Source organism: Siphateles boraxobius, unplaced genomic scaffold (assembly GCF_051911475.1).
Source record: "Siphateles boraxobius isolate OS27281-9 unplaced genomic scaffold, OSU_SipBor_1 24, whole genome shotgun sequence".
NCBI classification, from domain to species: domain Eukaryota; kingdom Metazoa; phylum Chordata; class Actinopteri; order Cypriniformes; family Leuciscidae; genus Siphateles; species Siphateles boraxobius.
Window position 1 is genome coordinate 645010 of NW_027508855.1, and position 26204 is coordinate 671213.

Genomic DNA, 26204 nt, shown 5'->3' on the forward strand with positions numbered 1-26204 from the left:
TAATAATTTTTAAATGTAAATACTTTTACGTCATCCTGTGGCCACCCTGCAAGTTTGCAGAGGCCCCCGGTTGAGAATCACTAATGTAGAATATACCAGTGTGAATTGGAATTTTTGTGGACTATCAGTGTCCATATGAACACAGAAGCCATTTTGATACTTCAATGTAAATTAAACAAAGAATCAGTTCTTATATTTCAGTCATGATTTATTTTAAGACATTAAAAGAATAGAAGTTTTTCCAACTATTAAGACATTTTACAAGTCTTTATTACTTTGTCCTTCAATAAGTCAAATCCATACAATAAAAATGAAAGCAGTAACACCAGCCTAGATTACAGCAAATATCAAATCAAATTCATGGTCTGGTAGTGTGTGTTGTTTGTAACTTCAGTTAAGCTTATAGGTCCCAGTTACATTGTTAAAGACAGTGGGGAACTTGTTGGGAGAAGAAAGTGGTTGGACTTGGACCACAACTGAGGTTTGAAGTCAAAGCACTATATAACACCATTTAATCTCAGTTCAACTCATTTTTCACACTTCAGGCCGTTTTTTGTTTATTAAGGCTAAGGATTTAATGGAGAGATCAGGACCAGGTTTCACTTTGAAAGCGTCCAGTTTTTTCCATGGCATCCAACATCTCGTGTGCCTGGTTTTCAGAAATCCCACCCTCTTTCTGGAATACTTCTTTAAGCGCGTCACATACACTTGTGGGCATCTGCTTGGCATTTCTGGATGAAAATGGAAAAGGGTAGCTAATTTCTGTCCTGCTCCTCATATATGCTGTAATACTGCTCTATAACCAACCGTACATACAGTATTAGGGTATAAGATTCCATAAAAAATGTAAATGTTCAACACTATAAATGTTCAACAATATTTTGTTGAATGCCTCAACTTGATGTTAAAAAACTTACCCTGCTATGTAAAAGAACGCATTCTTCTTTGCTATCAGATCCCATAAAAGTTTGCTTTGTTCCTTTACACGATGCTGAACGTAGATTTTATCCTCCTATAAATTAATCATATACAAATGTACCTAATTATATCCCACAGCCTATAAAAGGAAATATTTCCAGCCAACAATTATTGAAAAAACAATCAAATGAACACTGCAATTATAATGTTTCAATTACAAATGTCATTAATTACTGAAAATTACATTAACATAGATTGATGTGCCTTCTTTTACAGTAAAAAAATGCAGTATGGAACACATTTGATTTCAAAAGTCACATTACCATAACCTGCATTATACTACTGACTTTATAACAAAAGACAATAGGTGTGTATGACTTCATGCAGTGCTGTGCAGACTGAGCAGCGAGAGTTGCCGTTTATCACAGACGAAGTGGATTAGGTGTGATATGTCAAAAACACTTTTCATGCAATGCTTAATGCAGCGCCATTTGTACAAGAATAAAGTTTAACATAAGTCTATACTATTTAAATACCAACAAAGTGGGTCTATACATTTCTTATCAGTGTAATTTTGATAAACATTGAGAGCACAACATTATGGTTCCATTTTATTGTTATGAAAACATGGCTTTGTGAGCATTAGCGGAACTGAAGGTGTCAGAATAAACACGTCATTGTTGTCATCTATGAATCCGGCCAATCGCTGAACAGCAGTGTCATCATCTGAGCTTGTGGAGCCGCTGCTCTCGAATTGCTCTTGCGGCATGTTGATGCCTTGCATCACTGTGACGCTGTCTCAAGTCGGACAAAATTTCTTAATGGCATTCACTGCTTCAAGTCAGACGTTGATTGGTCTGTGCAGCGCCACATGAAGTCGAACACACCTCATTTTTTTAAGTGTTCCTGGGTTCTCCCCTCTCTTTATTTAGACACACCTGCAGTACTCTTATGGTAAGAGCTAAATAATTATCATCTGACCTGATCTCTGGAGAAGGCTGTGACAAGGATCATGTGGCCCATATGCACCTTCTCCTCCCATTCTGATCGACAGTAGAAGTCTTTTGATTCAGAGCGACAGCCAAAAAATAGCACATTAGCTGAAACAGGAGATGAGACTTTAGTTAGAATGTATTATGACTAAGCACTCTTGAGACTTACCAACAGCATTATGCGTCATGGCACACATTCGGTCACTACTTATCAAATGATGATTGTTCTAGGCCATAAAGTACACATTTATAAAGATATAATCAGAAAAATAGGCACCACATTTCTTGACTCTTACCCTCAGCCCAATTCAAGAAGTGTCCCTCAATAAATTTTATTAGCAAAATACATGTTTGACCATCACTTTTCATCTTTTTCACTTCTGAATAACAACCAAATCCAACAAACTCACCCATTTTCCCATCAGCAGCCCTCTCCTGTATGGCAGATCTGAAGGGAGCCACACCAGTCCCTGGTCCCACCATTATCACAGGGGAGTCTGGGTCGTGAGGGAATCTCAAACTCCCCTTCTTCACCCACAGCGGTACGTAAACATCTCCTACACAGTATTTTGGACACGATTTTTTAAAACTATTTATTCGTACAGATTTCATCATTTGTGACCCTGGATCACAAAACCAGTCACAAGTTGCACGGGTATATTTGTGGCAATAGCCAACAATACATTGTATGGGTCAAAATTATCGATCTTTCTTTTATGCCAAAAATTATTAAGAGATTAAGTAAAGATCATGTTCCATGAATATATTTTGTAAATTTCCTACCGTAAATATATAAAATATTTAATTTTGTGAGTGAATGCAGCACAATCGCGAACATAAATGGACAACTTTAAAGGCGATTTTCTCAATGTATCAAGATTTTCAAATAGTTGTATCTCCGCCAAATATGATCCTATCTTTACAAACCATACATCAATGGAAAGCTTTATTATACAGCATTCAGATAATCATGTATAAATCTCGATTTCCAAAAATTGACCCATGTGACTGGTTTTGTGGTCCAGGGTCACAATTTGTCTGACTGCATTATTGGCAGTTTTTGACTTTACTACTTGTTAATTCTTTCAGGTCGATCAGACCAACCTTTCGAGGGCTCCAGGGATGCCAGCCAGGAAGAGCAGAGGCCTTTGCGTGGCTTAAAAAGCAGTGTTTTATATTTCACCACAGCAAGCAAGATCTGGATTCGATTAGGGTGTTGCTGTGGAATCAGAAACAAATATTTATATAACATTTACAATACTGTTCAAAAGTTTGGGGTCGGTAAGATTTTTAATTCTAATATGCTGATTTGGTGCTCAAGAAACTTTCCTTATTATTATCAAACAGTGCTGCTTAATATTCTTGTGCAAACCATGATACATTTTTGATGATTCTTTGATGAATATTAAGTTTTTTCTATTTATTTGAAATAGAAATCTTTTGTAACATTATAGAGATAGTTCACCCAAAAATGAAAATCCTGTCATTAATTAATTACTCACCCTCATGCCGTTCCAAACCCATAAATCATTTGTTCATCTTCGGAGCACATCTTTAATTTTAAATGAGAGGTTAAGTCCAAAATTTCTGAAGAGACGATCACTTTATATGTTTAACACATCAAGCAGGTTCGCTTGAGCTTCAGTTAATGTTCTCTGATCAATGTTTATATGCGAGTAAAAGCCTAAATTCAATCTGTTCATCGTATAAAGCGATCGAGTCTCTTGAGACAATTTGGACTAAACCGGTCAATTCATATAGATTAGTTTTATGATCTCTTCATGAACTTTTTGAAGCATCAAAGCGTTGTGTAGCTGTCTATGGAGGGAAAGAAATCTCTCAGATTTCTTTAAAAAGATCTTCATTTGTGTTCCGAAGATGAACAAAAGTCTTAAGGGTTTGGAACTACATGAGGGTGAGTAATTAATGATAGAATTTAAAATTCTGGGTTAACTAACCCTTTAAATGGTTTTTATTGTTACTTTTGATCAATTTAATGCATCCTTGCTGAATAAAAATAGATTTTTTCCCCAAAAATATTCATATAAATAAATACATTAAAAATGACTTACCAAGAGAGAAGAGGCAATGGAGAAGGAGCGAGGCTGAATTTCTGGAAAAAGATCCAACAAGTAGTCAATGCTTAACTCAGCTGTGGTGTGAGGGAAGTCTGTCAGTACCTGATCAACATGAGTATAAAGGTTAAATAACATCTGACAGGGATCACAAAACCTGTTCAAATCTCACTTGTACTAGCTTACAGGAGCTGTCAAAAATGCAGTAGATATTTCACTTCCTTTGTGTTAACATTAGAATGTGACAACACTACTTGTTCACTAGTTACAGATTTTAACAACCACATAAAAAAAATTTGTAGGCCACAAAATATCTGAACAAGCACACAGTTCTCGCATAGTCCTTATGACAACAGAAGACAGTGTGCAAAATGAGTCCGCAGACATCATGAAATGGTTGTATCATTTCACATCAACGTGACCTCTGACCTCCAGGGCTGTTCGGCGGGGTCGGTTGCAGTAGGAGTGAAGAGAATCCTGACCCTGAGCAGAGCTAAACTCCACAAGTTTTTCACGCTCCAGCTCATTAGTGGCAAAAGTGGCCAACACCTCAAAGAAGGAACGACGTGGAACAGCAGAAATGTCCAGGAACTGTTCCACCAGAAAGCGAACGGAACAGGGCTGAGGAAGACGCCCAGGGACTGCTGCTACAGAGAGGAGGGGAACACAGTCTTTTTCAAACTTTAAAAGGTAAGGCTTTTCTTATGTGGAACACAAATGGAGATGTTTTAGCATGTGGGTTGAGTTTTCAGGTGTTAAGTATCACCTGTGCTGCTGTCAGTGGAAGTTAGTGTAAAGTGGCACTCCGGGTCAAGCTTCAATAGTTGGCAGAAAAGCTCCACATCCTCTGCAGCATTACAGGGTCTCATCATTACAACATCCCCTGCATTGTACCTGTCAGAGATAGACACAATATTTTAATATCATTTTGTGATAACATATCTATATATTATTTTAAATGTTTCGCACTGCTCACTGGATGTTGGAGCCCGTGATGTCAAACTCGATATGTCTGACATCCTGGAAGTGTGAGGGATGAGTAACTCTCTGATTGAACACGACTCGAGCTGGAAAAGGCTGCAGTGAGGTGGGAAGGGCCTTATTATCAGGTGCCGGGAGATGCTCAATCTGCTTAACGGGGACTTCATCTAGGAAGTGGAAAACGTATCGGGGTGGAAGTCTGAAAAATCAGAACATTTAACATTAAATATATTAACTGTTAAATATTTCAATTAAGTAATCAAAGTGTTTGGAAGCTATGAGAGTTAGATTATGTGAAATACATACTTTTCTTCCTCACGGATTGGAGCGAGGCCAGCAGGAGGAGGATAGACAGACAGGGTTTTCTGCCAGAACGAAAGCAACCAGGGGTCAATCACACCATCAGGCCTGAGGAGTAATAAAGGAAATATCAGCTGTACAGAATGCGAACTTCACAAACACTGTGACCACCTTAATTTGCAATGTAAAGGTAAGCATTTGCTGTAAAAAACAACAATAAGCGTAATAAATGGTAAAAACTATTTGCGCTACAAGCCAATGTGCCTATGATTACAATAATGTCAAGCAGCATACAGCTGTACAAAAACAAATATAACATATATTTGTGTGTGAGGACCTCTGCTCACCCCAGATCATGTTGATCATCAGCCAGTCCAACAGGCTGCAGCATATTAGCACCAAGCTGAAGCAAACGCTTATACAGCTTCTTCGCAACAAAGTTGAACCTGGAAAGTGGACCGAAAAGGTCTCAGGGTTGTATCATCAATCATAATATGCAGCCTGAAAACATATATGTCCTTAGTTCTAAAAAAAAAAAAAATTACCCTTTCAAATTCATTTAAATATGCAGTGAAGAAAAACAATACATATGAAAGCATAACGAATGCTTTGTAAGCAGAACATCTGTCATCTTACTTTGGGTACGAGGAGTCTCCAAGGCCCAGCACAGCACAGTCAAGTCGACAAAGAGAATCAGCAGGCAATGACTTCCTGAACAGGAATCTCCAGAATTTCTATATGAAGTAATTATTCAAATATTTAACATTTCAATATATGTAATGCATTAGAGTTTATACAATAAATTCTGTTATGTATATACAGACTGACCTTCATATTGTCTGGAGGGTCCCCCTGTCCTGTGGTGGCGCAGATAAACACTACCAGAGACTCTGAGATCAGGTTGGCCTAATGAGGAGACGTGATAACATAAAGCAAAGAGATCATGAACTAATTAACTTATAACCCCAACTCAATGCAAAGCTTCGCATATGTCTGACTGCGGACGTGAACTGACCACATTGTAAGTATCCAGGGCTTCGACTCTGAATCTCATCCGCCTCCTCTGCGCCTGACGGCCGATCCGCTCTGCCGTGTCCTGCGCTGTTCCCGTCTGGCTCCCGTATAGAACCAGCAGAGTGTGGATGCTCATTTTTATACTGGAATCAGAGAAGCAAATAAGTGCAGTAATGAATGTTAACATTTGTTGTGGTTTTTGAGCAATCGGCATTAGAAATACTTTTCAATACCACCGGAACTTGTTATAATGAGATCAAAAGGCATGGGTGGGTTTGTTGTAAATCGAGGCAGGTCAATGACAGCTTTCAGTCATCCACCATCTACGTGACATTTCTCATGCATCATCATCACTCTGCATTTTTTCGAGATCTACATTTAAGAAAATATTCCATAGTGCAAGACAGCGTGGCTTACCTAAAATGTAAGTACCTAAGTGATACTCTCTCTCTCTCTCTCTCACTCACTCTCTCACTATCGTCAGCACATATATTGACAGAAATGACTAACGTTGTAAAACAGACTTCCAGCATGTTGCCATGGAGCGATTTACGGCAGAAGTAACGTTAAGTAATTTTACGACATTTGCCCAATTCATTCACGCCGCGAGTAACTTATTTTTTGTCAAATCTGAGCTAAAACTGGCGATAAGAGTGAAAGTTTTCCGCGAACATACCTGAATGGTATTAATTCGTCTCTCTTCTTTTTGCCACTTGACAGCTCCAGCAGAGTCAGAACGTAGACTGTAAAAAAATAGACAGAACACAAACAGACCAACAGAAACGCGTCCTGCGTTCACCAACCACTATTGATACTATTTATTTTCTGATCTTTTGCTGGCGTTTGGAATAACATTTTGATTGACGTTGAAAAGAGGCTGACTGTTATTATATTAAACTATCTTTTCAGCCCGTTAGCGAGCGTCGTTCTTTAAAAAATGTGAACCGGAAATAATACCCAGATTGACCTGCTCTTATTTTTATAGCGGGTTTTAAAAATGGCGTCTAGGAAGAGATGTATGTTTACAGTTATTAATGCGCTTATTACAGCTCTTATCATAGAAAGTCAATGTCGACTCCATCATCTCATACTTAAGGTATGTGTGTGATGTGCTTCCAATGTTTTTAAAAGCTATTCGTACAGTCACTGTATTGTCATCGCTGTTGTTTAATGCCAACAGATGCTGTCTTAAGTGTCGTAAGATTTATCAATCATAATCGTTTTGTTGCAAAAAACACTTACAGATTATTCAAAAGGATTTCAGCAGCTAAATGCCCGTGCGCCACTAAACTCTCTTGTTCTGTTTTAGGACGACATCCGTCAGCAGGTTCATCTGAACACATTCGGGTTATATAAAGATGGTTACATGAGTATTAACATGAACAGCCTCAGCTTCACTGATGTAAATACGGACAACATTGACAGCTCAACGGTCAGACTCTCTCTCTGCTGTCTGACAAATGACCGGCTTTCAGATTCATACAGTGCACTTTAATAATATGATAAAATAACACAGTTTGAAAATGTCTCGCACATTATTAATGAAACTTTTTAATCTCATTTTATACAAGGCATAGTTTCAGCATATATAAATCATGTGTCACATAGAGAATTAAAATATCTTTGTCATATATTATTTTGCAGATTGGTTTTAGCCTAGATCGTGCAAACAATAATGGCTTCTCCACATATCTGGTCAGTATCTGTCTTTGAATGTTTATTTTTTTCTGCAAATATTAGCCTACTGTATTTTTGATGTCTGTAGACTTGTTATTGTTTGTAAATATGCATAAATTAACTTGTCAGTTAAGCATCTTATATAGAATTACAGTATGATTTATATAATATTATATTAAAGTTAATATTACATCCAGGCATTCTTTTTATGATCTTTCGGTCGAACTGATTCAGATAATTGATATCCTTTCTTATGAACATGCAGGATGAGGGTCTGGATTATTGTCCTCTGAAAAAGGTTCCAAGTAGTAATTTTGTAGGGGTACTTCTATTGCTGGACTTCAAAAATAACCTGTGAGATTTATTTTTGTACTTTGTAGCTTTTTTATTCATTACAATTAGAATGAATTTGGAAGTATTATCTAGTTTTTGAATGTTCTGCCATGATTTGCGATATCCTCAGAGTGAGGAAGAAGACTTCAGCGGAGGCTGGTGTTTTTCCCAACATCATACCTGTGTTACCCAAAAGCATTGTAGAGGACCTGCAAGCTGAAAAGGAGAAAGATCTCCATGACAATGGGCCAGATGATGGATCTCAATCTAAGAGTAAGTCTTTTCTTTTTATCTTTGACTGTAAACATAACACGTGGTACACTACTGTTCAAAAGTTTGGTGTCAGGTTTTTTTATTTTTTTGAGAATTTAATATTTTTAACTGATCAAAAGCCACAGTAAAAATATTTTTAATATTACAAATGATTTCTATTTCAAATAAATGATGTTCTTTTGAACTTTTTTCATCAAAGAATTCTTCAGTGTACACAAAAAAATATGAAGCGGAACAACTGCTTTAAACATTGATAATAATAAGAAGAAAAACATCTGAGCTCCAAATCATCATATTAGAATAATTTCTGAAGGATCATGTGACACTGAAGACTGGAGTAATGATGCTAAAATGTCAGATTTGCCATCACAGGAATAAATTACATTGGATAGCAATGTATTTTGTACAATGTTATTTTAAATAATGTTTCTAAATATTACTGTATTTTTGATCAATAACAGCAGTCTTGGTGAGCATACAATAAGAGACTTCCTAGCCCGGCCTCTCCGGTTACTGTGCCCCCTCACCCCACCCAGCCCCGGAGTGGGCACCCTGATTTTAGTTTGTGAGGCAGTACTGCCCTGAGATGGGGAGTAGATGGGTGTAGGCTGTCAAATACATTGATTAAAAATGAATTCTTTTATTTTCGGTTCGTTCCTAGCAAAAATATATATATATTTTAATATGAGCAGAATAGCGTTCGCTTCATAATGAGAGTATTTTGCTAATAATCTTTGAAAATAACAACAACAAAAAAAATCAATCACTGCTGATTTATGTTCAGAGACTGATACAGTTGGAACCTAAACATATTATTTATGTAGCTATTTAACATCTTTAAATGGTCTATAGCAACAGAGCCGTCAACAGAGGAGTGCGGGCAGCGTGCCTTCAGTTGCAGATGCGGCCATAAGCTTAAGATAATGGTTTTAAAATTATTTTAGAGCTCTGTGGATTCAACTCACTTTCGTGAGTTTAAACATTCGTTTAAAATAAAATTACATTACATTATAATAAACTGTAGGCTATATACAATTATTTTATTATTTTATTTTTTATTAATTCAATTAATAAATTCTTACAATTTAAACAAAAATTAGTCTTGTGTATTTATGACATCAATTACTGCTTTATTTGATAATAAACGGAAGTAACTTAAAATGCTATTTGTGTGTTCTACTTTTCATATTTTTAGTATAGTACAGTAAAACTACAGTGCTTCCATAAGGCTATTTTATGGAGCTGTCAACACTGGATACTCCGGCATGCCTTCAGTTGACGAACACCCCATGCATATATAAAACTATATGTTATTAAATTGTATGCATCAAATAATTTTATTCACAAGTTTTACGCCAACCGTGCATTGTTGCCTGTTGTGACCGCAGATGGCAGGCAGTTTGTAAATGTCATAGTTTAGTGAACCCCCTGCCCTAACTTTTGAACAAATAGTGGTTATCTGTTCTCATTTTCTTTGTATTGCAAATGCAATAAAAAAGCCTTTTAATTAAGGCAATTTTAATGTTGGGTAAGCATTCCTATACTTTGTGTCAGTCTACCTTCAATTATTTTTTTGTGTTTATTTCTCTCCTATTTATTTGCAGTGGGTTCTAAATCCAGGCAAGATGTTGAGGTGAGATCTGCCTAAACATTTTTATTTATTTTTTATTTTAGGACTGCGTATCGTCTTAAAAAATATGTTAATTCTGCATTCAATGATTTTGATTTTATTACTCCCACAGAGCAAGGCAGAAGATGCATATCCTCTTCAGAGCAAAGACCAAATCTATTCCTTTGAGGTATGATATACATGAAAGGGTATTGCTGAGGGCTCATGAGTTTCTGAAGCGCATCAAGCTAGTTCTGAGCTGAAGTAATATCTGTCAATTTTTAGGTTTATTTTTTAAAATATTTTGTGCATCCCACTGACTCTCCTGGTCTTGTTTTAGTTTTACTTCAACATCACAACGGATGAGCAGCAAGGCCTTTATAACTTTTATTTCTACAACTGCTACTCCATGACAAAAAAACAGGACAGCTCTGCGTCAGACATGCTGCCTTTCAACATTGATGTGAGTGTTTGTATAAAATGTAGTGTCTATCAATATAATGAAATCATACAGTTCATATACTTGGGCAATAAATATAATTTCAGATCAACATCATAGAGAAGAATCCAGAAAGCTTCCTCTCAGCGGGAGAGATTCCTTTACCTAAGCTTTACATCTGTATGTCCATGTTCTTCTTCCTCATCGGCACACTGTGGGTTCATGTTTTGCGAACCCATAGGTAAGTACTACAATAACAGACCTTGTGTAAATTTTCTATTCGACAGTTACATACATTTTACAAGAAATTACCAGTAGAGAGCAGCAAAGTCATATTCCAGATTGTCTTCTGTAAAACTAGTATAGCATATTATGGGATCTCTGTGTAATTCTCTTTTTTTATTAGTGCTGATGTTTACAAGATTCATTGGCTGATGGCTGCTCTTCCATTTACAAAGTCACTTTCCCTTATTTTCCATGCAGTGAGTTTTTTCCTCTTTGTTTATATGTGAACCTTTGAAGGAAATGCTTATATTTCATGTAAATATCATTAGATTTCAAGAACAGTATCTAAATCATATGCAATAAATGATCAAACCATGATAGTTCCACCAAAACCTTGCAATTTAGGGAAAGTGCATTTGAAATGCAATTCCATTTTAGGCTAGATACTCAAGGCAAAAAGCAGTATTACATTGCCTTTCTTTTAACCTTTATATTCCTTTTTTACAGATTGACTACTACTACATTTCCAATCAGGGCTTTCCTATTGAAGGCTGGGCTGTGGTCTATTACATAACTCACCTGTAAGTTCACCAACATAAACTGGATAATACAGGAATATAAGAAAAAAAATAGATAGATGTTTATGTAATCTTTTTGCTCTAAAGCCCCTAACACACTACACAACCATTCAAATCATACACTTGCTGACTTTGAAAATGGTTACAGGGGAAAACTGGGCATCATACATCATAAACAACTGAAGATCACACACTACCAGACTTTCAAGTCATTCTTGAACACAAAATCTGCAGGCTAGCTTTGACTTTCAGCAAACTAGCGTTGAATCGTCCAGACTGGGAATCGGAGCAAAAATGTGGACAATAGTTGTTTAGTGTATTCCAGCCTTATAAAAAGTTCTTTAGGTTGTTTTAGGTGGGTAGTGAACTTGTATTTTGAATGAAAACCACTGTGCTGTTGTCTTGCTAACTGTAAAGAGCTGAATGTGTGACTTCTCTGAGTGTTTTACTTTGTGCAGGCTGAAGGGGGCGCTATTGTTCATCACTATAGCATTAATAGGAACTGGCTGGGCATTTGTCAAGCATATCCTCTCAGATAAAGACAAAAAGATTTTCATGATCGTCATTCCCCTGCAGGTATTGGTTCCCCCCACTTGAAAATAGCATCCGTCCTCAGTAGTTTCTACTAATGTTTCTGCAAAGTGTTGTGTATTAATGCATGTAAAATCCCCAGTTTTTAAACGATTTAGAGGTCACGTAACACTAAAACATATTTTTCAAGACGTTAATAGTACAGTTTTGCACAACATAGAAGATGTCAGCACATTATTTTTTAAAGACAAGGTTGTTAATGGGATTTTAAGCTAAACTACTGCTGTCCTATGATACTTACCGTTATAATTGTGATTTCAGGTTCTGGCTAATGCGGCATACATCATTATTGAGTCTACAGAGGAGGGCTCTAGTGAATATGGCCTGTGGATGGAGGTCCTGTTTCTAGTAGATCTGCTATGCTGTGGGGCTATTCTCTTCCCAGTCGTCTGGTAAGTGCTCTTCCGGTTTTCCTTTTGATGTGGCCTAGATTTAATTTTATGCACAATAAATTATATCATTTGTAGACTAATAGACCAAAGTATGATGTCTGTCTTACATAAGTAAATGGCAGGCTGTTTTGGCTTTTTATCTTTAGTAGTTAGTCTTAAAGCAATTGTTTTTGTTTGGTAGGTCCATAAGACATTTACAAGAGGCATCAGCTACAGATGGCAAAGGTATGTCGAAGTAACTTTGTCAGAGCACTTTGTGGTCAACAGTTCAGTGAAGTTTGATATAAAACTTGATCATCACATCTACCATTTGGAGTGTACATTTTTTTTTTATGACCAGTTGTAAAAGACGTCAGCCCTGTCACAATGTTGAAGCCACTTTAATTGAAATATTGTATAAAATGCGTATTTTTAATCTTTCCAAATGCTTTGCTTGGTTGATTGAGTTGTACTCCTTCACATTTGGCTGTTCTCTACATGCTATTTTATAAGACTTGGTCTTTACAGCAACTTTCTAGGCATGCTGCTCTAGACATACGTTAAACAAATAGTATAACTTGTAAGTAAATGCTCTTACTAACAGTGTTAGTCTATGGATTATTAAGAGGATACTTCCATTCAAAGAGTTTTTTTAAGACATTAATACTTTCAGCAATAATATTTGTTTTTACTGTATTGTTATCACATAAATGCATCTTTGGTGAGCACAAGAGACTTCTTTCAAAAACATTAAAAAAAAAATCTAACCAACCTCAAACTTTTGTATGCCCTAAATTCTTTATTAAAAATCCATTCCAATGATTTGCTTATTATGAGCAACTATTATTGGTGGTGTTAGTTTTGTGGTGTTAAAATCATAAATCAGATGAATTGACCCTAAGCTGAAAACACTAAATGGATTTGATCATCATTATAAACACTGACCACAATGGTCATGAATGTTTGATCAGTTGTTAGTTTCCCATTCCCTTGAACAAACAGTACATGCGTCATCCCTGATTCATCTCTTCTGCAAGCTGTGTTACTAACATCAACAACACACATAGTATGTCTCCATTGTGGCTTGATAGTTTTAGGGTGGACAAACGGCTCCTGCTAGAGATGCTCTCTGGCATGTGCTCTGCCACTGTGCATTGTTGCCTGTTGTGACAGCAGATGCCAGGCAGCTTGTAAATGTCATAGCCCAGAGAAACCAGCCTGTGCTATGACTTTATCTAACCCACAAATCCAGGGAATGGATAGAGATTTGACCCTGCAAGGGATCAATGCAAATTCCATAACCTCATTACTGTTTTTTTTTTTTTTTCATTTAGCTTTATTGTAAAATACAATGAATAATTGCTTATTTATATTATTCTGTATCCTCCTGTATTTCATATATAATGAAGAAAATATTTTTTTTCTGTGTTACACTTTTCAAAAGTCAGGTTTTTTTGACAGAAATATCAAGCCAACTCAACTGATTACAACATTGATAATAATAATAATTTGTTTCTTGAGCACCTTTACATCCAGTGCCATCACAGGAATGAATTACATGTAAAATATATTAAAATATATAAAAAAAATTCTATTGAAATATTTCACAATATTACTGTTTTTACTGTATTTGATTAAATGCATCCTTGGTGAGCATAAGAGACTTCTTTCAAAAACATTACAAAAATCTTACAGACCCCAAAAATGTTAATAGTAATGCATCTAGACCTTACTAAACTTAATACTATCACCAAAATGTCATTTTAGTCACATCCACACACATACAGTATAACATACACTTTATAGGTTTATAATATCTGTGGTTATGCATATCTACAGAAATTCGTCTTAGCATTCAGCCTGTCCTCTCTGATTGACTGACTGTTTTTTTTCCTCCAAGTTGTATTTGTAAAGCTTATACACAACATGCATTTAGTCAGATCTACATTAATCTAATTGTATGTTTTTTAACTAGTAACATGTACATGGAAAATGCATGCTTTTTACTTGCAAAACATTGGCACTATCACAAGTCCTTGTATTTATTAACTGTGTTTCTTTTATGAGTGTATGCTTTGCTTAAACCCCCCCCCCCCCCCTCCAATTAACTCTTATTTATTAAAATATGCAGAAATAATCAGTTAATTTCTTTAAATCTTACATATAAAACTCTTAACCTCCTGCTAAAAAAAGTGTTTCATGCAGAGTGGTGTGTGGGTCTTAATGACAACGTCCTGCTGTGCCTTTAGCTTCTGCGATAGAGATGTTTGCTGAATTAAGGCTGAATGAACTAGAGCAGGTGTGTGTGTGTGTGTGTGTGTGTGTGTGTGTGTGTGTGTGTGTGTGTGTGTGTGTGTGTGTGTGTGTGTGTGTGTGTGTGTGTGTGTGTGTGTGTGTGTGTGTGTGTGTGTGTGTGTGTGTGTGTGTGTGTGTGTGTGTGTGTGTGTGTGTGTGTGTGTGTGTGAGGGAGCTCAGCAAAGAATGAAGCAGGTTATTCCCTTAACCCCAATGTCTGTGCCCCAATTTTTGCCACTGCAGAAATATGACTCCTCTCATAAGTTATATAAGTGCCAATATTTAAGCACAATATGAGATACATATACTGTAGCACAACTATAGGTTGCTTGGTGTGTTATGACTTTGTATACTCCTATATTGAAAAACGAAATCTCTTCACACAATCAAAACTCTTTTTTTTTTTCCTATCAAATAATCATTGTTTCATTGCTGCCTATCATATTTTTTCCTGCTTTCATCTTCCGCCTATCCCTCACAGGGCACAAAGATATAAACTTAAATTGCCTTCTGATTTTGACAATTTTCACAGCAGGAGTGAGAACCACTGTAATTGAAACATGAAAGTTAAAAGGAAAGCTCATCCCCTCTCTCACTCTGTTTTAATCGTAATGTTTGGCTTTCTCGTTCCCTTTGTAGCTGCCATCAATCTGGCTCAACTGAAACTTTTTAGGCACTACTATGTGATGGTATGTATTCACCTCACTGTCATTCTCACTTGCATTCAGATATTTTAAAAGGACATGTGCCTGGTGCTCAGTTCGGTGCTGGACTGACTGTCTGTTATGGCACGAGACTTGTTAGACTTATTAGTTTTGCTTTATTTTAACAATCACCGTCTCTATAAATGCATTTATTTATGAAGGTCTGTGTATGAATACATTGTATTCACTGTTTTTATACATAGATTATTCACTGGATTTTTGTCTGGATTTGTCTCCAGCCAGTCTGAGCCAAAAGCATTCTATTTGGCATGTTTTTAATTAAATTCATTAATTTGTAAGGACAGAAAAGATATTGTTAAATGCTTCAATGGAAAAAGGAACATCTGACTGTGAGGAGTTCACATGATCAATGTCACATTTTCTCATTCGATTAGTGACCTAATGAGTCCAAAACCTTAAATCAATTTCTTTATTTTGGCATTCTTTTTTATCTCATCAAAATCAGACTAGAATTTTTTTAGATAAGTCTATCTCTATCCTCTCTCTCACTCTCTTTCTCTGTCACAGATTGTATGCTATATTTATTTCACCCGCATCATTGCCAGTCTCATCAAGGTCATTGTCCCTTACCAATGGAAGTGGCTCTACCAGGTGAGTGATGGCAGCTTCCTCAAACATCAGTATAGTAAAAGTGCACTAAAGACTTGTTCACATTAAACATAAACTTCCTTATTGATCCCTTCACACAGACATTCATAAATGTAATATTTTAGCAATATTTAGTGTTTTACATGAAAGCTAGTTAAGTCATTCTTCAGCATCCCCAAGATAACAAATAGTATGTGGAGGACTTTGCTGTGTTAATTCTTTGTTTGGTTTGACTGTAAAAGACCAATTTTATAATGCCATGAGGGGTCACATGATTGTTTTACTTAGCAGTGTACATAGGGTGGCCACCTGGTTATTGCTCTGTTGCAGGACAGTAGATGTGATTTTGCGGGACAGTGCGATAAATTTACTGCTATTATTCTAGGTAAATATTGATTTACATAGTTGGAAAGCTTATGTTATTTATTTTTGTTTTAAATTGACAATTAAGCTTAGTTAATTGTGACCAGCTTTGTGACCTGGTGACAATGTATTTCACTTTACAGGACCTAAATTTTCGTATATATATGAATATATATATATATATATATATATATATATATATGTATATATATATATATATATATATATATATATATATATATTAAATATTATTATTATTATTATTATAACTGAATAACAGGCTAACAGTAAGCAAAAATCACATTATATAAAATAAATTTCCTTAAGTAGCAGCAAACTTATTTTCCTTTATTAGACTATGCAGATAATAAATGCATTTTACTGGATCTAGTGCATCTTGAACTTGTCTTTTGTTGGATCGGGCATGTTTAATCAGGATGTTGTCCAGTACTTGTCTAGAATAAGTCCTGGCTGGTGTAGCTGTATAAGGTCCACGTTGGTTCCTTTGCTCCGTCCACTCAGTCGTCATCAGCAGAAAAAAAAACCCTCTCTATGAATACGTTGGTTGGTTATTTTCCCGCTCTAGCTAGAACATGAGGGCTGCCCAAATGGATTTTAAAACGGCAATCACATTTTTTTGTAGTATATTTCTTATTTGTGGTTTTGTAATTTTAGGGAAGAAAAAAAATACAGACATAATTAAAATCTGGGACACTGCTTACGTCTTGCAGGACAAAGCTCCCAATTTTGGGTGGCTACCCTACATTTACAATGTTGGGAGGTAGTGCACTTCACAGATAATGTTTTCAGCTGACTTCAGTGACTTTAAGTTTTATGTCTGTTGCTTAGATTCTATAAGATAACACTGTTGGGTTACAAATACTTATTTAGAACCATTTGAATGTCAGATTTGATAAAATGCGTGAAAAGAAGATATCATATTGGGTCAACAATTGAAAAAAGTACACAAATACATACATGCAACCATTCAAAGTTGTATTGCTTTTTCAAGTTTTATAAGTGTTTTTTATTCCTAATTCATAGCTGCTGGATGAGCTGGCCACTTTGACCTTCTTCTTTTTAACCGGACACAAGTTCCGACCGGCCTCCTACAACCCCTACCTACTGCTGTCTGTGGAGGAAGAAGACATGGAGATGGATGACGTGTAAGAAATCATACTTAAATACACAGCTACTGGTGAATATCCACTTTATTTTTAATGTAAGAGCAGGCGTTGCCAATGTTCTTCTTGGCAATATTCTTCTATTTATTTACCTATAGAGACTAATGAATCAGAAGTCTTGCACAGGAAATAGCTTATTTCCGCTTTGAAAAATAAGGTGTATGTCAAGTTACAGACACAATGAACGCTAAACATTCACTGTATTTCATGATATGTTTTCATAGTGCGTCATTCTTTTATTTCAAAAGATCAAGGGCAATTTGATTCCTCAAGATGGTATGACTCACTCACAGCAGAGAGAAAGTGATGTCGGATGACCATAACCACACACAAGAGATGATATAAGACTCTCTCAATTTAAAGGGATAGTTCACCCAAAAATTAAAATTCTGTCATCATTTACTCACCGTCAATTTGTTCCAAACCTGCATGAATTTCTTTCTTCTGTTGAACACAAAAGAAGATCTTTTGAAGAATTTGGGTAACCAAACAGTTGATGGTCCCTATTGACTTTTTTGCCCCATATTATAGAAGTCAATGGTTACCATTAACTGTTTGGTTACCCAAATTCTTAAAAATATTTTCTTTTGTTTTCAGCAGAAGAAAAAAATGCATTCAGGTTTGGAACAACTTGACAATGAGTAAATGACCATTTAAATTTTCAGGTGAACTATCTGTTTAAAAGCTCATTACTCTCAATTTTTTTTTTTTTACAATTATAAGAACCTGTGTACGCTCAGCTCTTCTACGTACCATGACCCTGTTGCGCTTCATTACCAGCTGCGACCTGGTCACACGGACAGGCTTACAATGATCCAGCCACCTGTCATGGCTCTAGAAGAAGCCCAGAGGGGTTCCTTCTGATTGGAGGACCTGGTAGCCATCCTCATTATATGCCCTAGCTGAAAGCACCTGTCATACCCTTTTATTTACATACGCACTCCCAAACTTTCATGCTGGTCATTTCCTGCTTATTTTAAAGCCATGCCATGTACTTATTCCAAGCGGCCAAATCAGGTCAGAAGATTCTTTGTTTTAATTTCTTTCTCTTGCTTCATCTCTACTGGCTGTTGTCGTTTGTTTGTTTTTCCTTCTTTTTTCTCCATCCTTGTGATTTTCACGCTAAGGTCTCAGTGGATTGCGTTTCTCTCCACTACCTGATGTCCAAGTCTTGTTCTGTTCCATGACAACCTCCCCTCCTTCCCCCAAGTTCCCATCTCCCATACCCCTTTTCCACCAAAGCATTTTGAGAGCCGGTTCGGAGCCGGTGCCTACTCGCGAACCGGTTCTTTGTGTTTCGACAGCCAAAGAACCGGTTCTCGGCCAGGAAAACTGGTTCCAAAGCGGCACCAACTCTTTGCTGGACTAGAACCAGAGAACCGTTCTTTTACCACCGTGTCATGCTTACGGCGGGGCTGGAGGCGGGTTTAGATGTGTCCTAAACATATTTTATGACCGCAAAGCCAGGAGAAACATTTGCAGAAACACGATGTAGTCCACCATTGTAATTATTATGCTTGAAGTTGGCGCAAGCGTTTCTAGCTTTTTTTAAATTTTATTTTTTTATTGAAAACATTATGTAAGCAAAGAAGAAAACAGTCAAAATATAGAACAAATAAACGGAAAGAAAAAAAGACACAAGACAGAGGTACATAACTAATCAGAAATGATTACATATCAAAGGAAAAGATTAAAAGACTTACTTATTTCAATTGTTTTTAAAGCCTTCATGGAACACAAGTTAGAGATAATCCCAAAATAATGTACTTGCTAGCGTTTCTGTATGGCGACGTACACAGTGACGTAACGACGTCGTTCGCTGGGCGCTCTAGTCAGTGGGAAAACAAACCGGTTCTGAGAAGGTTCGCAAGTTGAACCAACTCCGAACTAACTTTGAACCAGCACCAGTTCCGAACCCGTTCTTTTTTGGTGGAAAAGGGGTACCATTCACCCCGCATTCAGCATACCCTCAGGCGGCGTGTGCTCTATCCCCCCCACCCCGGCACTTCCCAAAATAGCCCTGTGACTCCGTATGTCCTTGTTCCTTGCTTGCACTTTCCCCCTCTTCTTTTTCTTCTCCTTCTCCCCCCGACAGCCTGCCATACACAGGACATTTTGCTTTACTCTGTGTTATTTTTTTTTCGTGGCCTATTTTCCCAAAACTTTTTTTGGGTGACTTGGGGTGCGGCCTGATTCAGCTGTCCTCATTGAGTCTCGCAAAGAACACAAAAAAGATGGATGACGGTAACCACAAAAATAGAGGACATTGCTCTCATGAGCATTCAGAGTTTAGGTCCACACAGCCCTGTCTGCTTTTATTATTATTATTATTTAATTGGAAAAATAAAAGTATTTCCATTTTATCTTTTTTAACAATCTTTTGCAACAGATTAACAATCTTCCATTCATTTTCTCCATTGAAAAAAAATTTCCGTTTAGGGACAATAATTTGTCATGGTTATTTTAACTTCCTTTTAAAAAAATGGTTTAATATCCAAATTCAGGTGAAGGACTATAGTACCCATGAATCTAGTACCCATGAAGGGATCGCCCACCTACTTAATATATTTGTGGAAACTGAGATACATTTATTTTTTCAGGATTCTTTAAATAGAAATATCAACAGAGCAAAAATTATTTGAAATATAAATCTTTTGTAGCATTATAAATGTCTTCACTGTCACTTTTGATCATCCTTGTTGAATAAAAGACCAAAAAAATAATCTATAAATCTATCTCGAAATATTTATATTCATTTGATTGTGTTTGTGGGGTGCACTGTAACATATGTTCATGCTTCGTTTTTAAAAAAAAATCATTATTTTTCTCTTATTTTAACTTTTTTCTACACTGCTCTGTCCCTCCTTGTAAAAACGGTCTGATGGTTTCCGGGTTCTATGAAGCCAGTCCCTCAAAAATACGCAATGGGCTCAGATTGGTTAGCTGGCCCAGTGTGTTTTGATTCGCTAACCGCCTAGTGTACGTTTTTCAGGCCCCTTACCTTTACCGGTAGTTTGTGCTTTGGTGTATTATTAACGATGGTGTCAATCGGACCCAGAGAATGTTAGTGAAGATGATCGAGCAGAACCTGTTCAAGAACGGCTGTTAAACAACGCTTCAGAAAGGTTTTTTTGTTGTTGTTGTTTCTGTCTCATTACTTTTTAGATGCGCTGTAATTAAATTGTACTAATTATTATAGTATTACAAAAAATAAGCTTCATATTCATAAACAAGAATTTCAGATAATCGTTCTAACAAATTATACTAACGGTACAGTCCTCAAAGGGATTTTTTTGAGTAATGACTGGGGATCTATAGTGATTGTTACTGACTGTATGGCACCATTACTTTTGTATTTTTAGAACGATTGTAGCCAAATATCTGTCGCCAGAACTATTAACCCAAAACGAACACTAACCATTGGCTTTAATGTTACAACAGTAAGTTAGCCAAATCAAACACAGAACCATGTTTAGCATGCCTGTAGATAAACAAGCATGTAGATAAACAATACATAAAAGCTCTAATCAAAGAATAATTTACACTAATTCCAAGTTCGCTGTTGAAATTTAAAAACGTTTGTAACATTAGGTTTGAATGAGCATTTAACAAGCTGATTTGCAGAGCCAAACAGCATTGTCATTTGTTTACTTCCTTGCTGCAACAAAAGAGAGAAAACAGAAAAAAGTGGTAATAAACAACAGCAGGACTAGGACAACTAAGGCAAAGGCACAAGTTGAATACGCAGAAGCCCACGGAGCAGTTAAGAAAAGCATTAGGAAGGACAAGAACGATTACATAGATGGACTGGCAGCAGAAGGGGAGCAGGCAGTATACTGTATAGTGGCAACATGAAACAGCTGTATGATACGACAAAGAAATTGTCTAAAAAGTATATCAAGCCAGAACGAATCGTCAAGGGTAAGGATGGAAAGGCCACCACAGGAATAACGCAACAGATGGATAGATGGTCTGAACACTTTGAAGAGTTGTTGAACAGACCAGCGCCACCAAACATCAACTCAGCGGACGAAGATCTCGCCATCAACTATGACAAGCCGACCAGGGAGGAGATCAGGAACACCATCACCTTGCTGAAGAACGGAAAGGCGGCTGGACCCGATGATATACCTGCAGAGGCCCTGAAAGCAGATCTGAACGTGTCAGTGGAGATGCTGTACCCACTCTTTGAGAAGATCTGGGAGAACGAAGAGATACCGGCTGACTGGAAAGAGGGTTATCTAATCAAGCTTCCTAAGAAAGGCGACCTCAGCAATTGTAACAACTACAGAGGTATCACTCTCCTGTCTGTGCCAGGCAAGGTCTTTAATCGGATCCTCCTAGAGCGAATGAAAGACCCTGTCGATCTACAACTACAAGATGAGCAAGCTGGTTTCCGGCAGAACCGATCATGTATAGACCAGATCGCAACGCTGCGAATCATAGTGGAGCAGTCTTTGGAGTGGAAATCACTAATGTATATTAGACGAGAGGTCTTATGGAAGCTCCTCCGGTACTACGGCATTCCATGTATATTAGACGAGAGGTCTTATGGAAGCTCCTCCGGTACTACGGCATTCCATCCAAGTTGGTAAAGCTGATAAAGAGCTCATAAGAAGGCATGACATGCCAAGTGATCCACGCAGGACAGCTCACCAACAGCTTTAGGTTGAATACTGGAGTCCGACAAGGATGCTTGTTATCCCTGTTCCTTTTCCTCATCGCCATCGACTGGATCATGAAGACTTCTACAAGCAAACGCAGAAATGGGATTCAGTGGACATTATGGAATCAACTTGATCTAGACTTCGCCGACAACCTCGCACTTCTCTCCCACAGCCAGCAACAGATGCAAGAGAAGACCAGTGTGTTGGCAGACACATCAGCGCAAGTTGGACTCATTATTCACAAAGAGAAGACTAAGATTTTTAAAACCAACTCCAGTAACACCCACCCAATCACACTGAGCGGAAGTCCTCTGAAGGAGGTGCAGTTATTCACCTACCTGGGCAGCATCATCGATCGACATGGTGGAACAGAAACAGATGTCAAGGCAAGGATAGGAAAAGCAAGAGGCGCCTTCATCCAGCTCAAGAACATCTGGGCATCCAAAGAGCTGACCTTGACTACCAAGATCAGACTGTTCAACTCCAACGTGAAATCAGTACTGCTGTACGGAACTGAAACCTGGAGAACAACCAAAGCCACCAACAGTAAAATCCAAACCTTCATTAACACCTGTCTCAGAAGGATTCTCCACATCCGTTGGCCCGACACTATCAGTAACACCAATCTATGGGAAAGGACATGCCAACTTCCAATAGAGGTAGATATCAGGAAGAGAAGATGGAGTTGGATAGGACACACCCTTCGCAAACGCCAACAAACATCACCAGGCAGGCTCTCAGGTGGAACCCTCAAGGCAAGCGGAAGCGAGGCCGCCCAAAAAGCACATGGCGACGTGAACTCGACGCAGACGTCAAAAGGATGGGCTTCAACTGGAGTCAACTAGAAAGAATGGCTCAGGACAGAAATCTCTGGAAGTCTATTTTTGGCGGCTCATACCCCGGGAGGGGTGGAGGACATAACTAAATAACTACTAACTAAACAACAGCTTCTGTTCTTAAAGTTGGAACTGCTCCATCTTTCAGAACAAGCCGTTGTTCGAATCCTGCATTGAACTCGCGAGGTTTGTGGAAGCTTTCATCCGTAAAATGTGCAGCACTGAGAGCGAGATTTGGGTAATAATTATGAGGGACCGAGTTAAAAATAAATTTTAACCATTGCTCCCTAACTCCCCTGACCCTAGGAAGGCTGAACAAAGTGAACCTGCAATCCGGATGAAAATAACAGCTTTTTGACGGCAATGCGGCAGCAACAGCCTAGTATACCACAACAACTCTTCTCCAAAGCAAAAACGGCCTCGCCCCCCTTATTTAGTATTCTAGGGGGAGGGGTTTAGTGAGGTTAGTGATGTCAGCAACCCTGGAGGAATGTCGTGTAGTCCCTACTGGCCGTTTGCTGTCCTTAGAAATTGATTTCTTTAAAAAAAAAAATCTCCCTTTGCTTTGAACTTTGAGCACTGTAACTTTGCAGATGTTGTTTATGCTCAAACAGCAACATTACACACTAGCTAAAGTTAGAAAAGTAAAATCGTGTTTTACCACCCCTTTAATATAATAGAATATAATACAAATGGATCTCAAATGGGTAAATCTTGTTGCTTCAACAACAGTAGATGTGTGGTGCATCTGAGCCGTGAACAGTATGGTGATACTAGTGTGGCCATATGCAGTCCAGTCTGTGCTCGGAGTATAAAAGCAAGAGAGTTTATGCGTGTGTTGCTCTCACTTGGTCTCAGTTTTTGCTCGGAACATTCTGTCCACATTCAAATCTAATACAGAATGCTTTCCCAGTGAACTCATGGTCACATTTTATTGGAAATGCCTGTATATAAATATGAATGCAAATGTTGATCTTGGTTTAGGTGATTCAAACATTTGTGGCTCAGGGGGAGAAGATTCAGAAAGAACAATAGACACTAAACTTGTACTTCATGCCAAATGTAAATGATCATTTTAATCACACATTTGTTGTAATCTTCTTAGAAAAATACAATGACCAGAAGGGGACATGTTCGGTTGATTTAGTTTTGTTGTGGCCACGACATATTAACTCTAGGGAATGTGATGTGTTGTGGCCTCGAAATCGTATGTTGAGTGAACGATATATTTTTCTAGTGGCCACGACTTCTTTATGTTGAGGGAAGGACATATATTTTAAAAAACATAAAATGAAGTTAGAGATAATGAGATCAAGGGGAAAAATTATTTATATATCATTTTATGTTCTTACATATTCTTTTATAATTTATTCATAAACTTTATTTCAATGCTGTCTAGGCAACATTGTGTGCAATATAATAGGCTATTATACAGGTTAATATAATAATTTCTTAATTCCGTGCTTATTTTGTCATTCTTAGTTAGAAATATATATTATTATAGGCCTATCCAGAGCCGTTGATCATGACGCAGGTTGTTTACACATTTAATTCATGGCCATGAGAAATTATGTTTTTCCCTCAACATAGGATCTCGAGGGCACGACATAATGATGTCATTACCTCGACAAAATGATCTTGTGACCACGACATAACATGTTCCCACAAGTTTATATGTCCTGGCCACGACAAAACTAAGTGAACCAAATATGTCCCCTCGTGGTCACCGTAGAAAACAGAAAGATAAAGAGAAGGATTGTTTTGTTTTGTTTTATGAATTAAACATCAGTTGTATGCATGCGAGATCGCTGAAGGGCTTTCCTCAGAAAATTGGGACAATCTGAAATTATTTAAGGACCTGTTTTTATTTAGCTATTTCAGAGCATTACTGATCCAGATTCTGTCCACACTCATATTCACAAGAAGCGCAAAACCAAATCTAACGTAGAAATATTTTAACCTCTTGAATGTTTTGTGGTTGAGTATTTAAGAATATTGTTTGGCTTCAAATGACAAATCATCCCTGTTGTTGTGTTTCAGAGTGCATAATTATAACGCCACACAATACAGCTTGTTTTTATTGTTAATGATACTCTTTTTTTTGTTTGATTTCAGGGTAACTACCTCAACAGCCATGGGAGATGGCGTTAAGAAGGTGAAGAAACTGTCAAACGGACCATCAGAGGAGAGGGAGAGCATGGCATGATGGGAGATATAATTCTCTGTCGGTTCTGTGTGCCTCTGGACTTTGTGGCCAGCTACTGACATGTGAGACATTCTTGAAGAGCTTAACAGCTTTATGTGCAGAATTCCCAGTGGACCATCTTTCATGATCACATGTGAAGACATCACATTCCATATCCACATATATGTCTATCTCTGTAAATGTTGCACAGACAGTATGGAGAATTCAAAGTACGCAGCTCCGTGATTCCCTCAGCCACTGTAGTTTTAATTGAAATGCTAGGTGCTGTGCATTATTTTCATTTTACCTTGATGATTGTGTTTTTATTTTATTTATTAATGACCTTCCTACGCATTGCTTGATCTTAGACACGCTGTGGCACTTTAACAGGTAGACTCCAGGCGAGTGAACGCATAATGTGAGGTCACTGGAAATCTGTAGAAAACTGCCATGCCTGTGACGTCTCTTTCAGCTATTATTTAAATGATTATTTCCTGCTCTGAGTTCTCAGAATGAATCATTTTTATGTAAATATACAGGCCCTTAAAACAAACGCAACCCAGATTAATGTTACAAAGAATTAACTGTACAGTTCTCAAGCTTAGTCAGGATTTGATGACAGTTGCTTAGTATTTTCGCAGTATTTGTGGGTTACTGTATGGATTACGATGGACTTTCATGAAATAGATCCAGGTTGTCCAGAAACGTGTTTCAAATGTATTAAACATGGGTTAAAATGATTTCAGGGATCTTGTAATTTGCGTTTATTAGTAATGCAGTGGAGGATTTTATTTTGATGTTTAATATTTTGCTTATTTTTGGATATCTTTGAGCAAGCTTTATGAAAATGTGTTTCAGTATTAAATTGTGCAATGGTTTCATTTGCAATTGTCTTTTATGTTTGGTTAAAAGTGTTTATATAAATCATGTTAAGTTGTATGTTGATCTATATGATAAAGAACCCATCAGAAATCAACCCTGAAAA

General features: G+C 37.3%; 2 protein-coding genes across 5 annotated transcripts; one reads left to right on the forward strand and one right to left on the reverse strand.

Annotated features, from left to right (window-relative positions):
* Positions 1–190: 190 nt before the first annotated feature.
* ndor1 (NADPH dependent diflavin oxidoreductase 1) lies at positions 191–7238 on the reverse strand. 4 transcript variants are annotated; one of them, XM_077240615.1, is made up of 15 exons: positions 6957–7238; positions 6282–6423; positions 6095–6172; positions 5903–6000; positions 5614–5712; positions 5273–5374; positions 4962–5165; positions 4752–4879; positions 4415–4632; positions 3983–4090; positions 3015–3129; positions 2321–2467; positions 1900–2018; positions 918–1012; positions 191–731 (listed from the first exon to the last, which is right to left on the reverse strand). In XM_077240615.1, exons 2-15 carry the CDS (start codon positions 6414–6416, stop codon positions 587–589), a joined length of 1791 nt encoding a protein of 596 aa, XP_077096730.1. In that variant the 5' UTR covers positions 6417–6423; positions 6957–7238; the 3' UTR covers positions 191–586. The 4 variants fall into 4 exon arrangements, with proteins under 4 accessions (XP_077096730.1, XP_077096732.1, XP_077096733.1 ...); XM_077240617.1 differs by having other exon boundaries at positions 4415–4629; positions 6957–7229; XM_077240618.1 differs by lacking the exon at positions 6957–7238 and adding an exon at positions 6698–6830 and having other exon boundaries at positions 4415–4629.
* On the forward strand, positions 6782–26204 carry gpr107 (G protein-coupled receptor 107). The gene is made up of 18 exons (XM_077240619.1): positions 6782–7376; positions 7590–7712; positions 7925–7975; positions 8223–8311; positions 8421–8563; positions 10168–10196; positions 10306–10362; positions 10513–10635; positions 10719–10852; positions 11018–11093; positions 11344–11417; positions 11873–11990; positions 12267–12397; positions 12579–12622; positions 15311–15360; positions 15904–15987; positions 17392–17513; positions 25150–26204. The coding sequence occupies exons 1-18, from the start codon at positions 7278–7280 to the stop codon at positions 25238–25240; spliced, it is 1638 nt and encodes a 545-aa protein (XP_077096734.1). The 5' UTR covers positions 6782–7277; the 3' UTR covers positions 25241–26204.

Coding starts and splice junctions, on each gene's coding strand:
- gpr107 (XM_077240619.1), top strand. CDS start 7,278: ATGGCGTCTAGGAAGAGATGTATGTTTACAGTTATTAATGCGCTTATT. Junction 7,377..7,589: donor TCCATCATCTCATACTTAAG/GTATGTGTGTGA, acceptor GTTCTGTTTTAG/GACGACATCCGTCAGCAGGT. Junction 10,636..10,718: donor TGCTGCCTTTCAACATTGAT/GTGAGTGTTTGT, acceptor ATATAATTTCAG/ATCAACATCATAGAGAAGAA.
- ndor1 (XM_077240616.1), bottom strand. CDS start 6,813: ATGCTGGAAGTCTGTTTTACAACGTTAGTCATTTCTGTCAATATATGT. Junction 3,130..3,982: donor CCATTGCCTCTTCTCTCTTG/GTAAGTCATTTT, acceptor CTGATTCCACAG/CAACACCCTAATCGAATCCA. Junction 2,019..2,320: donor GGCTGCTGATGGGAAAATGG/GTGAGTTTGTTG, acceptor CTCCTGTTTCAG/CTAATGTGCTATTTTTTGGC.